At 33.7% G+C, this 17,533-nt stretch overlaps 1 protein-coding gene across 5 annotated transcripts in view; it reads left to right on the forward strand.

The window, feature by feature from the left end:
• The first annotated feature begins 485 nt into the window (after window positions 1–485).
• LOC127867731 (coronin-2B-like) overlaps window positions 486–17,533 on the forward strand; it is a 55,712-nt gene continuing 38,664 nt past the window's right edge. For 4 of the 5 annotated variants that reach the window (XM_052409078.1, XM_052409080.1, XM_052409081.1 and 1 more), the window contains exons 1-4: window positions 486–606; window positions 2,992–3,033; window positions 14,493–14,687; window positions 14,920–15,036. In XM_052409078.1, coding sequence (XP_052265038.1) covers window positions 14,493–14,687; window positions 14,920–15,036 — 312 coding nt within the window. In that variant the 5' untranslated portion in view covers window positions 486–606; window positions 2,992–3,033. Of the gene's footprint in view, window positions 607–2,991; window positions 3,034–11,919; window positions 12,572–14,492; window positions 14,688–14,919; window positions 15,037–17,533 lie in introns of those variants that run through there. The other variant, XM_052409079.1, reaches the window with a different exon arrangement.

Consider the following 17,533-nt stretch of genomic DNA (forward strand, 5'->3'; position numbering starts at 1 on the left):
AAAGTAACCCTAAACTGGGCTCGAAACACTGACCCCTGGAGTCCTGGAGTAAAAAGTATTCCGCTCAGACCACTCGGCCATCCACGCTCATGCTAAGAAAAGATGTATTTTTTACTTTATATTAGCAATCCTCGTAGTTTCACAAAATATAACAACAACAACAGAACTTTCCAAATTATTCAATCGTTTCGCGTTGCAACGCTTTATTATTTTCAGGGTTTCAAATCGTCAAAAGATCATATAATGGATATTTTACAGCATGGTAAATGTTCAGCATTACTATTTCCTCACAAATAACATAACTAAAACGAAAATTTGCGAATCTGAAACAACTGTTTTTTAAAAATGTTTTCAATTTACCAAAACGTGAAAAGGCCCCTTTAAATAACAGTTGAATCGATCATTCTCGCATGGTATGTTACAGCGAAATGCTCGGAACCAGCCATATAGTAGACAATATTGTCATACAGTGCTTTGATTAGAAACACGCCTTTCGATAACCGCCGATACACTAAATGTTCCGAATAATGTCAACAAAAATCAATAGAACTACAACAACGCATTTATTTTGCGCGTTATCGTCATTAACACTCGTATTTCTTTTTGGTAAGTGTCTTAGACTTTAGCAAAATAACACCGATTGGTGTGCATGCGTTTAATGCTCTTAATTTGATGCCATGTCTTTGTAATTGTCTGCTTATTGATGCCCGGTGTTATGTCAGTTTGTTCCTCGTGTAATATGTCCTCATCACGTAATGAAAGAATAAGGCTTAAACATTATAATTCTACTGTTGTCATTAGTTTAAAAATTGTCAAAAATGAGCAGAAACGAAGTATAAGACTTATTTATTTCTCCTTTTCGCAAAACAATTGTTATGTACACTTAATAACTATACTATAAGCAGCAACATAGGCACTTGGCATTAGTTATTATCCCCCTCCCTCAGGTGCTACCCCCTCCCAAAGCTTTCAAAATTGTCTATTTGTTATACAAAATAACAAGACAAAAGAGTTAAGTTGAAAAAGTAATATGTTTTAAAATAAAATATTGTAATATATAGAAGTAAAAAAATAATATTTTTTGATGATCTTTTTTTGTCTTGTTATTATGCCCCCCATCCAAGAAGAGGAGGTATATTTTTTGCACATGTCGGTTGGTCGGTCCGTCCGTCGGTCGGTCCATCGATCCGTCCACCAGATGGTTTCCAGATGATAACTCAAGAACGCTTATGCCTAGGATCATGAAACTTCATATGTACATTCATCATGACTCGCAGATGACCCTATTGATTTTCAGGTCACTAGGTCAAAGGTCAAGGTCACAGTGACTTGAACCAGTAAAATGGTTTCCGGATGATAACTCAAGAACGCTTACGCCTAGGATCATGAAACTTCATGGGTACATTGATCATGACTGGCAGATGACCCTTATTGATTTTCAAGTCACTAGGTCAACGGTCTAGGTCACGGTGACTTGACACAGCAAAATGGTTTCTGAATGATAACTCAAGAAAGCTTATGCCTAGGATCATGAAACTTCATAGGTACATTGATCATGACTGGCAAATGACCCCTATTGATTTTCAGGTCACTAGGTCAAAGGTCAAGGTCACAGTGACAAAAAACGTATTCACACAATGGCTGCCACTACAACTGACAGCCCATATGGGGGGCATGCATGTTTTACAAACAGCCTTTGTTTTGTATAAAAAATTGTCAATTTTGAGAGTTTTGGGAGGGGTTGTAGCACCTGGGGAAGGGGGATAATAACTAATGCCAAATGCCTGTGGTGCAGCATATACCTGCTAGTGGTAGGCAATACATATATGGATACATGATAATACTGTTGATGACTCCATAGTAATAATTGCATGTGTCAGGTATCATGTTTTAAAAATGCAAACAGTTACAGTTATTTAAACGTAAATGGCATAAGGCACTGAAGTCCAAGTAATTTGATTCATGTACCGATGTTTATCGCCCTCATAATTATAGTAGTAAAGGGGATCATAAATTTATACAGGTCGATTCTGAATGACGTCGTGAAAACGCAGGAATGACCTGTAAATAAACTCTTAATTACAACAGTTATTGTAAATTTATTAACTTATGTAAATTAAATGTCAGTTGCATTTCATAGGTTTTCTTAATTCTATTACATCCAACTAGATATATTCAGTACCATTCAAACATCTCTTAGATGAGCATTAAGTAATTTCATTTACATAATTCTATATATAATTATAACATGACTTGCTATGAGGAAATTCCATTCATCTTATGTAAATAAAAAAAGGTTTTGACAGCCATCATTTGTTCTATTTATAATGTTTTCATTATAATTCAGGCCTTTTTCTGGAATTTTGGGTAAGAAGTACTGTGCTAAAAGAAGGGTAATTAAATTTATCAAGTTGAGTTAATAAATCCTATGTGCTAACAATTGCTTTGAAATATTGAATTTTTATTAGCAGAGTTGTTTTGCACCTGGCCGTCCATAAACACAATTTATTTGGCATGGAATATGGATGCATTTGTTTTAATTATTTGATATATTTTAATTTATGGAATTGTTTTTTAGATTTAATTTTTTTAAACAAAATTATTTTGTGTGGCCGTGTTTATAAGAATTAACAATATTTGGGAAAAAATTGCTTTATCCCTTTCAGTGCGGGAACCGAATTTTAAAGGCCTTTGCAAACAGTTTGGATCCAGATGAGACACCACAAAATGTGGCGTCTCATCAGGATCCAAACTGTCTGCTATTCTGATAATATTCTTTGAAAAAAAATCGAAGAAAATGCTAATTTTAGAAATTCAGCAGACGACATTTTAGCAGACGACAAATTTCCCAGCATGCAAAGGGTTATTTTGCTTCTGGAATGAGCCAGATCTATAAGAATAGAAGAAAAAGGACTGGCTTTGTTTGAATGTGCGTGTCTATATTTATCTGCAGTATGATTAGTGTCTATGATTTTTTTTGTCTATTTGCAGTGATGACATAGATATTTCTGAGAGGGAAGAATACTTAACAAGGTAAGGTTTAATCTGACTGTTTACTTTTTAGTCGAAGTTTGTACAAACATAATAAGTCAATACTTTTCATTCAAATATTTTAATAAACAAGTAAAAAAGTCATGAAAAGCATTAGACTGTAGAAAACATGATACAACAAAGTATAAGTGAATGATCTGGGTATATACCCTTTGAATAATAATTGTACAATTTTAAAAATGTTAATTTACAGGTAATTTAATAAAGTGTTTTAAGGCTAGTAACACATTGTCCTTCAAGCAAGGTCCACCTGCATTGGGAAAAATTGTTTTGACTTAAATTTAGAAATTTGTTTTGATGATTTTTTGCTTACAAATACTTTAAAATTGAGAATAAAGGTGATTTAAATATTATATAAACTAAGGTTCAACAAATAGCTGGATTTGAGATAAATTATATGTTGAAACTTTTTTTTTAAATGTTTGAAAACCTTTAATTGTCAATGTTTAGGTCCCATTGGGGAAAAGTTATTTATTTCCATTGAGAATGGGTCTTTCTTCCAGACCAGAATTTGAACGAAAAAAAACAACACTGTTAATGTTCAATATGCTTATAAATGTAAAGTTGATAGAGATTCATAATTATTGCTTTTTGTAAAGTATTCTTAAACTTCTATTGGACATATATATTTAATGAAACATGAATCACTTTGAAAGGTCACAGCCGATCCTCCGACAAGCAATACTGTACATGCTCCTTTTTACTTCATTGTTTGAATTGGTTCATGTACTTAAGACTTTGTAGACAATATAAAGCATTTCCGATGAATAATCTTCCTTGAAAATGAAGTGTTATAGGGTTATTTAAGATGATTTTTTTTGTGTATACAGGCCCATCATTCTACAACCTTAAATAATACACTCATTAGGGAAGAAGTACTTAGCCTACTTTTTATGGCTATATTTTAAGGAAATTCAGCATATAGATGATGGTTCAATAGAACACAACCTCCCCCCCTCAACCAACCCACTTACACGCTGCCTTGCCACTGTATCTTACACAAAAAAAATTGCTGAAAAAAGGCATGCACATTGTATGTATTTTGATAATTCAATTGAATTTGTCTTCTATTACTTCACTAAAATCTGTGAACAAGTCCCTTTATTAAGGCTTGCTACAGATCGATTTTAACAGTGCAGCTCTAAAGGCAGCATACTGACTGACTAATTGCATCACCTGTACCTGCCAGACCATGTTTACTAGTGTTTTATACCACATATTTGAATTCATGAAAACAGTAATGTTGATTGATTATTGGAAAACTGGTGTTTCTTTACTGAATCTAGTGTTGGTGCTATGAATCTGAGTTTGCAATTGCATGTCTGGAGTGAATCATGGCTGAAATCAATGGAATATTTATCCAATGTATCTTGCTACATGAAAGCTTGTCTATGAATGTGATTTTGGTCGGGAAGGGGTGGGCATGATTATTCAGTTCACTTAATTGCGAATATGTATATATAGTGGTAGCTATTAACATGAACTTAGATTATTGGCTTATGGCTTATTTGGTTACTGTTTAATGACTTTTTTGGTTAATGGATGATATCACAGTAAGAAGTTTGTAAATTGATGTTCTGCATGTTGCCATATAAGCCATAAGGTTGTATAAGAATTGCATTATTTCTTAGAGATATCAATATCTGACACAGCTGTATCAGTTGGGCCAAACCAAAAAAGTGTGTTTTCAGCATTAATCTCTAAATAATATTGTACATTAGGGATTGAATTTTGTTGCAAAGGTTCACATACACCTAGGGTTGGCTTTCAAGTCGTGGCCTTTTATGAGTTCATTCTATTGTTATATGAGAGGTGGTTTTGATGCTTCAGATGCTACTTTTTGCACTTTGTAACACGAAATATATTATACATCAGTGAAAAATAAATATTTGTTTTTTGAAATTGCATCTACTAAATTCTTATCAAATTTGATGAGTATTTGATTTAATTTTCTGACGGACATTGTAACTTAAAATACACACACATTCAAAAGCATTTTTCACCAAAATTTATTCACTAATTTTTCTATAAATTTGCAATTAAAAATAATGGAAAAATCTGAGAGAAAAAGAAGCATCATCTTAATAAATGACATCATTTCTGGGTGTTTTTTTTTTTAAAGATAGGACCGCAAATGCAGATTTTTAATGTTTTGGCCTAATATTCAGCACAGTGAAACAGACCATTATAAATAACTCTTTTTGCTATGGTAGCAATCGCCATCTGTCACCATTAGGTATTTTGGTAATCCACAAGATGCATTCAATGTTGCTGCAGTATTGATAATACCAACAGTCCTTTAATATTAAAAAATTACACTTAGCAGAAAATATGCCAATAAACATCTTACAGATAAAAAAGACAAGAAATTGAAATTGGTAAAAATATTGTTTTTGCAACTATTTAGCGTCAAGTGTCTGTAAGCAATTTCTGGGGATGCTTCTGTATAATTATATGTCCAATGTCTAGTATATTTGGGAGTACATTGGGATTCATCGGGTGTTTTGGTCAAATTTGGGGCTGAAATCTGGAAAAGTATTTAATTTTCCCTAATGACTGCCTCATATTCCCAATGAAAGGTTTCTGAAAAATACTGGTATATAATAGAAACATTGGTAGTGCTGAGGCCACCACCGAGCGCTATGTGTGTGACCTTACATTTGCGATATGCCTTCCGCAGCCCTCATTAGTCCAATTACACGTTTAATTCTATAATCAAGTCGCCATTAATATGTACATTGCAACAAAACAGAGGACCGTTGTCTTCTATAAAGCTTCTACGAACAATTACTTCCAGCTTCAAATAAGCTGTACCCCTTCACCAAGCCCTCTGTGAATCTTTTACATACAATTACTTCCAGCTTAAATTAAGCTTTTCACGTGGTCTTTGAAACATAATAAACGTACACAACTCCATTTCAGTGTTCATACCGATTTATTTCTGTTGATTAATCTTTAACACAAACACTTTCTAATGTTAGTAAAATACAAGATAACACTCTCTGTTCAGTGATCTATCGTGGACCCTCTTCCCTCTTTAATACAAACAGTGACTGGTTAAATACCCATGATACACAAGATGATAAAATCTAACATCAGGAAAATTTCAGCTAATTACCAAAGGAGTGTAACTAATAAATGACATATTTTGGACTATCTGCTTGACAGTACATGGGGAAGTTGTCTAGGTAAATAAATTAATAACTTGTAATAAGGCCACGTCATTAAATAATTGTTTTTGTGCACATAAGGCCACACCATAAAAATTGTTCTTGTTGTAAATAAATTATTTTTCTAATGTTCAATAGATAATGTTCAAATATTAGTTATGTTACAAGCTTTAACCTTTCACCAAATCCTCTGTGAAGCTTCTACGTACAATTACTTCCAGCTTCAATTAAGCAGTAACCCTTCACCAAGCCCTCTGTGAAGATTCTACGTACAATTACTTCCAGCTTCAATTAAGCTGTAACCCTTCACCAAGCCCTATGTGAAGCTTCTGCCACGCCTTTGTAGGACTTCCACCATTCTTAAGTCCTCTACCAGAAACAGGAACTCTGCAGCCCATGCAGCACGGTTTGAACTTAACGTAATATCCCCAAATGCTCAAGAATATTGTTTCATTGTACCATACCTTTTTCTTTAATTGTTGTCCCATTAGCATCAACAGAAAGTCACCAAGCTTTATATACTGGTGAATGGATTGCCACCTAGCCAAAGAAGAGGATGATCTGGAAACTACCGCCGAAACCAAATTGTTTTCGGATTTGCTGAAGATTACAATTGAAAATTTGCTTATATAAGGCCTATTTTGTGCAAACTTTAAAAATCTTCTTGTCCATAACCATTGGGCCTAGGGCTACCAAATTTGCTATGTAGTGACATCTTATAGTCCTCTACCAAGTTTGTTCAAATTATGCCCCTGGGGTCAAATTTGACCCTGTCCCGGGGGATTAAAAAATTGAAAATTTGCTTATATAAGGGCTATTTTGTGCAAACTTTAAAAATCTATTTGTCCATTACCATTGGGCCTAGGGCTACCAAATTTGGTATGTAGTGACATCTTATAGTCCTCTACCAAGTTTGTTCAAATTATGCCCCTGGGGTCAAATTTGATCCTGCCCCGGGGGGTCAAAAAATTGAACATTTGCTTATATAAGGCCTATTTTTGAAAACTTTAACAATCTTCTTGTCCATAACCATTGGGCCAAGGGCTACCAAATTTGGTATGTAGTGACATCTTATAGTCCTCTACCAAGTTTGTTCAAATTATGCCCCTTGGGTCAAATTTAACCCTGCCACGGGGCGTCAAAAAATTGAAAATTTGCTTATATAAGGCCTATTTTGTGCAAACTTTAAAAATCTTCTCGTCCATAACCATTGGGCCTAGGGCTACCAAATTTGGTATGTAATGACATCTTATAGTCCTCTACCAAGTTTGTTCAAATTAAGCCCCTGGGATCAAATTGGACTGTTCCCCAGGGGTCACAGAATTGAACATATGCTTATATTGGGCCCATTTTGTGCAAACCATACATGCCATACGTCCTGGATTGTCCGGGACAGTCCCGGAAATGAAGACCTTGTCCCGCTGTCCCGGAAATCTGTCAAATGTCCCGGAATTTACGAAATCCATATATACATGTACCTTATCTTAGGCTTAACCGTCTGCACCTCGAATCTGTGTATATCTGCAGCGTCTCCATGACAATGCCTACCCGAATAGGCAGACTACGCTAGTGTCAAAATCGATCAATTAACAGGGGTCCTGTTATCATATCGATTGTCTCACGTTCGCGGTCAAACCGAAAAGGCGGCATTGTTTAATGTGGTTGTTAATTGACTTTAATCTACTACGTCATTATTTCCCGCTGCATAAGGGCAAAGGATAGTTGTTCACACATCTGAAGTCCAACATCGCTGAGTAAAAAATTAAAAGCAGTTTATGTTCGCACGTTTAACCGACAAAGAAGTTGAGCAAAAAAGTAAGCATATAAAAACATCATCCTCACTAGGTTTATTATTGTCTTGTTCTAAACCCCCAGTAAACATAATGTTAAAAATAATAAGTGAATTTGAATTGCGTTCGCCATGTCAAAACGCCCAGCAGATTCGTATAAACAACTACGCGTTACACACCGGTTTTAATAACAATAACGCAGTGACGTCACCATCTATGTTTAGAACGCTTACACTGAAAACACGTGGCTTGTATCTAGTAACGGAAGTAGTCATGTTTAATTTGACGTTAATAGATCAAGTGTATTTCGGATAGGCTTTCGAACTTTTGCAATTAACAATGCGAAACAAAAAAAACGTACCAAAAATGCATATGTCTATAAATATCGTTACATTTTATACATGTCCCGGAAAATCGGCAAAAGTCCCGGACAATTTAACTCAATGTCCCGGAATTGGTCTGAAAAATTATGGCATGTATGGTGCAAACTATAAAAATCTTCTTGTCCATAACCATTGGGCCTATTTCTACCAAATTCGGTAGGTAGTGACATCTTATTGTTCTCTAGTTAGTTTGTTCAAATTATGCCCCTGGGAACAAATTTGACCTTGCCCCAGGGGTTACAAAAATGAACATATGCTTAAATAAGGCCTATTTTGTGCAAACTTTAAAAATCTTATTGTTCTTAATTATAGAGCCTAGGGCTACTAAATTTGGTATTTAGTGATATCTAATAGTCCTGTACCAAATTTGTTCAAATTATTCCCCTGGGCTCAAATTTGACCCGGCCCAGAGGGTCACAAAACTGAACATATGACCAGTGGAGATTACTGCGGCCGTTTGGCTGTGACCAACAACAACATCAACATCTTGTAAACATGAGATAAAACCCTGTCATTTAGTGCCATTTTAAGTCAGATGGTGACTGCTTAAAAAGGCATTGAAGTAAGAACATATGTTATGAATGTTTTTCTTATAAACTGAAAAAAGTCGGGTTTTATTTAAATATGTCTAAAGTGACCATATATCCGGATGAAAATATTTTGGATGACATGTTAATTTCATGTCTTTTTTGTAGTGTTAAAACCAGTTTAATAATATATTATTGATTTTAAAAACACAACTTCCATGAACATAATTATTTCAAGAAAAGTCAATATGTGATACTGCACGGTAAACTCAAACTTTTTATCCAAGAGAAGGTGTTGAAATTAATGAAGTGCAATGTTCTTAAATATCATATATGCTGCTTTTTAATAACTAATGATTCATTGTTCCATTTGTGAATCGTGACTCACGAATTGTGGATATGATTGTCAATTGCTAAACAATCCATATACACATGTATATTTCTGACCATTTTATAATTTTCTTAATATAAGTTATGAATTGATCTTAGAAGTCAAATGTATTACTTAATTAAATACATTTATAAATATAAAGAAATAATCTTTAGATTATCATAATATTCTCAGACCTGTTGGTCTTAGGGATGTGTGGGTTAATGAGCAATTTCTCCTTTTATCACAATTATTTCTACCCTACCTGATCATTTCCTTCATATTCCATTTTAATTTAATTGACGTCTGCAACCTCTTTCAAATTGGGAAAGTCCAAAATTTGTCGTTTAGTCTGTTTAGTTAACACGGTAGTAACTTTTTCCATATATAAAAATGCTCACCCTTCCAACTTTAAGCGCCCAGTGGGACCAGGGATAGAAAGAGAAAGTCACATGCTTGAGTACATTTCAACCCATGCGCATTGCACGTTTTTTTCGCAAAGAAAAAACAGTGGAGCGATACAGGGCCATCATGGCCCTCTTGTTTCCCCAATCCAAAGGGCCCCAGTCCCATTCGCCCTCCAAAAACACCAGGTATTAAATGGTTACAAAATCTTTTTGTCTGGAAAATATCAGAACATTTGCTTCACAATTTCACATCCTCCTTAGTCAAATATATAATATTGATTCTGTCCATTAAGCACATGGTATCTTGTAATCTTAAATGGCTCTACATAAACCAGAAGTTAACTTACACTGCATTCTTGTCACTGTCATAATAGGTACTGTCATAATTTCTTACAGCTGAGAAATTGGATGTTCTGAATGTTTTGGACGTGTAAGATATTCATTTCTCTGGAAATAGCCTTAAATTTAAGTTTCTATAGCAATTGAGAATTAAAAAAATTATTTATTCCAATATTGTTGGAGAAGTTGAACACATTCAAAGTAAATAAATCTGAAAATTGTCACCTTTATCAGTGTCCATGTTTTTGTTATGGATAAAAAAGTAAAATAATTAATGTCTACGGCAGTTGTTATTTACTATGTAGAAATTACCGGTCTTATCTCTGTAATGAGCAATTTATTTTAATGCGTGATGCTTGGTGTAAAAGGTAACGCACAATTAATATCTAAACCATGCTATTAAAAGGTTTGGGTTGCAGTAATTATTTACAAAACTTCATGGACATTAAATGATACACCCTGAAGATCCTTTTCAAATGTAAAGAAACTTTGAACTAACTGGAACATTTCCTTGAACATTGTGGAATACACTTTCAGGACACTATCCCATGATATATCTCTGACAGTTTTGCATTCAAAGCACATAATGCTCCTAAAACTTATTATTTCACTGTACTGAGAAAATTATTTAACACTAATATCCTGAAAGCAAACTAAAACCCTGTATTAAATTGAGCTTAGTATTTATTTAAGCTCAACTCTTATTTAGACTCACATTTCATTAAGGCTAAACATTTATCAAGAATATTTTTGGGGATTGAAACATTTATTTAGGCTAAATTTTTATTGAGTCTCAGAGCCTATTAAAGCTCACCATTTATGTAGGCTTTGACTAATATAAGACCATGAAGAGTTGACCTGTCTGTCTGTCCGTGTACATAGGGATGCCTGCAACAAAGTGGAGATTCAAATGCTACAAAACTTAAAGGGAAGCCACTGTCATATTTGAAATTTGAACAAAATTTGATGAATTGGTTTTCTGCGTGTTATCACTAGCCAGGGTTGCTCATTGAAAGTTTTGAAGCCTCATCCTGTTTTAGGGACACTGGGTAAATATTGTCATTAGATAAGCCTGGTATGTAATTATGTGTAAAATATGAAACAACTGGCAACTTAAAGGTTTTGTTTTTCTCACCTGTTAAATAGAGGTTTCAGATTAGATGGGGCAGTGAAGTTTGTGCCACATCATTATGATCTAAAGAGATGAAAAAGTGTCATAGTTAAGAAATTTAATACTTGTGTATGTAAGTATTTATTACTATCCCAGAGGGTGTAATTTATTTAATATAAGAAAGCATGTTACAAATAGTTCCTTTGGATGTTTATTTCATGTTTTGAGCAATGATCATATTAAAAAAAACACAGCCAAATGAACTAAAAAAATCATACATGACAAATAATGCTCTTTATCTGACACCTGTGACTTTTGGCAATACATACAGGCCTTTATAAACACTTGAGCATAGCTCTTGGAAAAGGGTGTTTAATACATATGCCTAAACTGTCATCCCAGATTAGCCTGTGCAGTCCGCATAAACTAGATTTTTGCTAAGAAGGAAGAGACTTTCTTTCAATGACAAATATTATATAAGCGGAAAGTGTCATCCCTGATTAGCCTGTGCAGACTGCACAGGCTATTCTGTGATAACACTTTACGCACATGCATTAAAGCCTGTGCAGACTGAACAGGCTAATCTGTGATAACACTTTAGGCACAAACATTAAACCCCCTTTTTACAGAGCACAGCCCATTAATTTTGTTTTTAATAAAAACTAACAAACTAACTTATATTACTTTATGAAACTGCATTATTAATTTGAAATGGTAATCAAACAAAATCAACTCCACATTTGGCTGTCAATTCAAAGCAATGTTGCATAGTTGTTAAAAAATCAAGTAAAAGAGATCATAAATATTGAAGTCTCTATCAGCACTTAACTTTTTGAAATATAGCAGTGTATTGAACAATATGGGAAGATTAGCTGATAGCAAATGGAAAACCGATGATCTTAAAAAGGTCAAACGTGTAAACATTCGTTAGTTAACTTTGTGGGTCTGCTGGATGACCCATAGGGCGCAGGAGGTTTTATCTTTATGTTTATCAATGAATTGGGATTATTGTTTATTGAAAAATTGAGTGATTTTTAGTGTCTTATCAAATTTGACCATCTAAACATTGTGTTAATTTAATAGGACTTGTTCATATATTGTTTACATGACAAATAAATGAATTTACCAACTTTTTGTCACTGATTGAAAATATAAAACAACCGTACCGGAACAAAATAACAACAAAAGCTTAACAGCATACTGAAAATACATTTTCGTTTATGAATAATCATCGTAAAATATTGTTACAATTGTAAAGTGTTTCAAAAGTAATATGATTGAGTAATTTTGAGTGCTGCTGTTGTTTTTGTTATATATTTTTTGACGATTGTGGATTACTTTTATAAAGTATGAAATGCTTGAGCTGATGGAATAGCCCAGATGGATGAGTGGAAAGTTAATGCGTTAGCTTTTTAATTGAAAGGTCAGTGGTTTGAGCCTTGGTGTGGAAGACTTGTTTCCTTTTTTAAAATTATATTCTTGTATTATACTGGCTTTTCAGTACCTATATTAACAATAATTAATTTACAACTTCTTTGGATTACAATGTAGTAATTGGATAACATTGGGCATGTATAAACTATTCTTGGATCATTTTCAACATTTATGTATTTTTTATATATTTTTCTAGAATTATTATTAATACTTATTTATTTGTTTATTTTCCTTTTTCGCTGTATACATATCAAGAATTTCAGTCATTACTTGGAGTACAGCTTTATTTTGTTTTAGACCGTTTCTCCATTGAAAAACGTTTACTTTTCCATAAATACTTACCAGTACCGTCTCTTTCCTAATAAACGCTCCCGCCCTAATAAACGCGCCCCTATCGTATAATAAAATTAAGGAGTGATCAAAATAATAGCGCCCCCATTTCTCGGCTGCTAAGGGGTAAAGTAATTGTATGTTATTGAAGGAATTTTTTGTTATCAACAAGGTAATTGGCAAGAACCTTATAGAAATAAAACTTTTATAATAATAATAATAACATATATATCTGGAACAGATTGATGTAAGAAATAAACTCCAACATGCAGGCGATTTTATTATTGTATCGGTGTTTTCAGTTTTAAATGTCAAATTCATGTTACATTTTTTTTTACACCGTGCATTTAAAATACGGATCTTCCCAGGTTGTTCAATATGCGGTACACTGGGCCGAAGCTACCGTAACCATAAACCTTCTCTTATTAACACTGTTCATATCTCGGCCACACGTACTGTTACAGTTCTCACTACGGTCATATCCACAACAGCCCTTTCATTTCGCATGATAATAGGTAGTAGTTCTTATAAAACTATTTGTGATATGTTTACGATTGCTCAATGAACTTGGAACTTTTCGCAAATACCGGTTAACACATTTTAGGTGTTGGCTCATATTATACCTAAAGGAGGGTGAAATAAACATGCCCTCTTTGTGATTTGCATCGCGCTCAGGCGCGTTTATTAGGATAAAGACGTTACATAGCCTTTTCTGTGACATTCATTTACATAATTAGAAAACATTAAGCCTTATTTGCAAATGTCTGGTAATTAATACTATGTAAACCTTACATGATAAGTATCACCCTGCACATGACATACATGTGTGTACTTAGCTAATGTTGATGAAGAGCTGTGTTTGTATAACTCAATTATAACCAAGTAGCTAGTAAATTTAATATGTAAATTTGGAAGATGGTGATCATTTTGTAAAACAAACAGACGCATTTCATTTAATTTAATTTTTTAACCAAAAACAAATCAAATAAATAGTGAAACAAATATTTTGAACCTCATGAAAACATTACTTGTTGAAGAATAGAAATGTCATTTTAAAAACTGTGATCAAAATAATTCTATATTTTAAGAAATTCAACAGTTTGTTAAACATTGAATATGAGAATCTTTTAAGCTTGCAAAAGAAGACTTAAATTTTGAACATTGGACAAGCCTTTCTCAACAGGGAAGAGAATATGTTCAAAGTTTGTTTGCTCTTTTGGCAAGTGGCCGTCAGATCTTTATATTCACCCTTCATACTTGCCCTTTTAAATAATTTACCACAAATGTGGATCCTGTGGTATGTTAATTCCCCTACCCAAGCTAATAAGTCAAGGTCGCCATAATTTAATGAAAGGTCAAAGGTCAGGGCCAAAATAAAACGTACGGGTCAAATTTAATTATGACCAATTCTTTCACATCTAATTTATATACAGTTTACGTGGAATGTAATTTTATCTTTTATGAAAAATTTACCAGAAAGGGACCTGTTAAGGAAATGGCTAATTGGGTTCTGACCCACATTTTATAAGTTGCAATGGATGCAGAAAATGGCATACTATAAAGCCTATTATTTTTTCCAGATGGCTTTCAAGCTTCGTTCTTCCAAATTTCGCCACATTTATGGAGATGCGCATCGCAAGGAGAAATGTTTCGAGAACGTCAGGCTCACTCGCAATGCTCACGACAGCAACTTCTGCGCAGTGAATCCGAAATTTCTTGCCGTGGTAACAGAATCCGCAGGCGGTGGGGCGTTTGTTGTCTTACCTGTTACTAGGGTATGTGATTCATTTAAGTTTGCACCTGTGTGGAGAATTTGTATTGAATGCGTAACTATTTTAATTAGCATCCGAAAAAGAAATTTGTTATTGTGGAAAGATGTTTAATCCATGGCAGGGTATTTAGTTAAAAGGGATTCCTGTGGATTTTGGCGATGGAGTATTTATGAAGATAACATTGACGCAAAATAAAATTTCATGAATCAAATAATGTTTTATTATTATTTTATAGACAGGGCGGGTAGATATTGGGGCACCAAAGGTTTGCGGGCATGCTGGGAATGTACTAGACATCAAGTGGAGTCCATTCCGGGACAACATCATCGCCTCGTGCGCCGAAGACAATACGGTTAGTACTGTAATGATTCTAAGTTTTTTGACACTTAAAAATAATTTTAAAAATTTGTGTCCGAAAATTTAGATACGAAAAATATTCAAAAAGTACGAGTGTCCGAAAATTTAAAGTCACATATGTTATGTTTGTTTGTCAACTAATATTTTGATATAAAACCAATTATTTAATGTGCAATAATTTTATTGTGTTGTACTCTCCTTTATCTGGTTTTAATAAAATACAACTTCACTTATTTGCAATTTCTTACCTGAAATGGTATATAAAAACGTTATAAAAAACCAACCATACTGCTTCCTGAATACGATATCTTCCAAATGCTGTTGGGTGAAACCATTGTTTATTACTGGTATACATGGTAATCTACCCAATAACCCAATTGTAATGGTCCATTGCCCTCAAGGCATTCTATGCCAGGTTTTATGACCTTAATCCGTTGTAAAACTCCATGATCGAAGGGTCCCAGATAAGCGAAAACTGGGCAGAAATCTAGTAAAATAGTTCTGTAAAATAAACTGTCTGAAAAATTGGAGTCATTAATTATGGACCAAAACCTGTGTGTCCAAAAATATATAGTCAAGTAAAATAATTATTTTGGCTAAAAAAGGGGATGTCAGAAAACTTAGAGGGTCCGAACACTTAGAGTAATTACGATAGTTGTTTTGTTACCTGGATCTTTTTATGATAAGAAAACTTGGTCATAGGCAGCTGGGTGAAATGAAATTTTATCACATATGGCAAATCAACAACATTTAATATTTTTTCAAAAGATAAAAATAAATGAAAGCAAAACTAGATTGAAACTAAATGGGACATAATTCAATTGGCAAGGTGTCAGTTTATAAAATGTTTGTCAAAAGGCCAAAAGGATAATTGCTTTGGAACAGATTGACAAGTTGGCAAATTAGCCCATTTAGAATTTTTGGGCAAATATTCCAAAATGATGTAGCTGATATTTGTTGATTTCGACGTATGATCCATATTTAATTCACAATTGAAAATATTTCTTTCTGTAACCGCAAGTGAAATAAATATTTGATCATTCACTGAAGAAACAAATTTATTATTTATTTTATGCTAGAAAAAATAAATCAACATAAATTCACAAACAAATCTTAAATGTTACCCTTTTTAGCTCATCTATTTTTTGAAGAAAAAAAATGTATGATTGTAATCTCCTGGAGTGTCTGCGTCAGCATCTGGTTAAGTTTTGTGTTTAGGTTAAGTTTTGGGTTTTGGTCCACTTTTCTCATAAAGTATCAAAGCTATTGCATTCAAACATGGCACACTTTCTTACTATCATGACAGGACTGGGCAAGCAAAGTAAGATAACTCTGGCTGGCATTTTGACAGAATTATGTGTCCTTTTTATACTTAGAAAATTGAAAATTTTGTTAAGTTTTGTGTTTAGATCCACTTTATTCCTAAAGTATCAAAGCTATTGCTTTCATACTTGCAACACTTACTAACTATAACAAGGCAAAGTTATGTTACTCTGACTGGCATTTTGACAGAATTATGGCCCCTTTTATACTTAGAAAATTGAAAATTTGGTTAAGTTTTGTGTTTAGGTCCACTTTATTCCTAAAGTATCAAAGCTATTGCTTTCATACTTGCAACACTTACTAGCTATCATAAGGGGACTTCGCAGGCAAAGTAATGAAATCTGACTGGCATTTTCACAGAATTATGTCCCCTTTTATACTTTGAAAATTGAAAATTTGGTTAAGTTTTGTGTTTAGATCCACTTTATTCCTAAAGTATCAAGGCTATTGCTTTCATACTTGCAACACTTACTTACTACCATGAAGGGATTGGGCGGCAAAGTAACATTACAATGGCTGGCATTTTTACAGAATTATCTCCCCTTTTTATACTTTGAAAATTTTGTTAAGTTTTGTGTTTAGGTCCACTTACTCCTTAAGTATCATAGCTATTGCTTTCAGACTTGGAACACTTGCTAACTATTATAAGGGGACTGTGCAGGCAAAGTAATGTAACTCTGACTGGCATTTTCCCAGAATTATGGCCCTTTTTGACTTTAACTTTGAATATTTGGTTAAATTTTGTGTTTAGATCCACTTAACTTCTAAAATATCAAGGCTATTGCTTTCAAACTTCAAATACTTTCTTACTATTATGAGGGTACTGTACCTGGCAAGTTGAATTTGACCTTGACCTTTGAATGACCTTGACTCTCAAAATCAAAGTATTAAATTTTGCTAAAATTGCCATAACTTCTTTATTTATGATCAGAGTTGATTCATACTTTGACAAAACAACACTTACCTGACATATCACAATAGACTCCACCCAAATCATCCCCCACGCCCCACCCCAGAATCCACCCACACCCCACACTATACCCCCCTCTCAACTCCTCCTGACCCCCCCAAAAAAAAAAAAAAAAAATTTTTTAAACTTGGTTAAAAAACACACAAATATTTATTTTTATTATTTTATTTTTGAAAGACTGTCCAACCATCCCACCCAA

This window comes from Dreissena polymorpha, chromosome 2 (assembly GCF_020536995.1).
Source record: "Dreissena polymorpha isolate Duluth1 chromosome 2, UMN_Dpol_1.0, whole genome shotgun sequence".
Lineage (NCBI taxonomy): Eukaryota > Metazoa > Mollusca > Bivalvia > Myida > Dreissenidae > Dreissena > Dreissena polymorpha.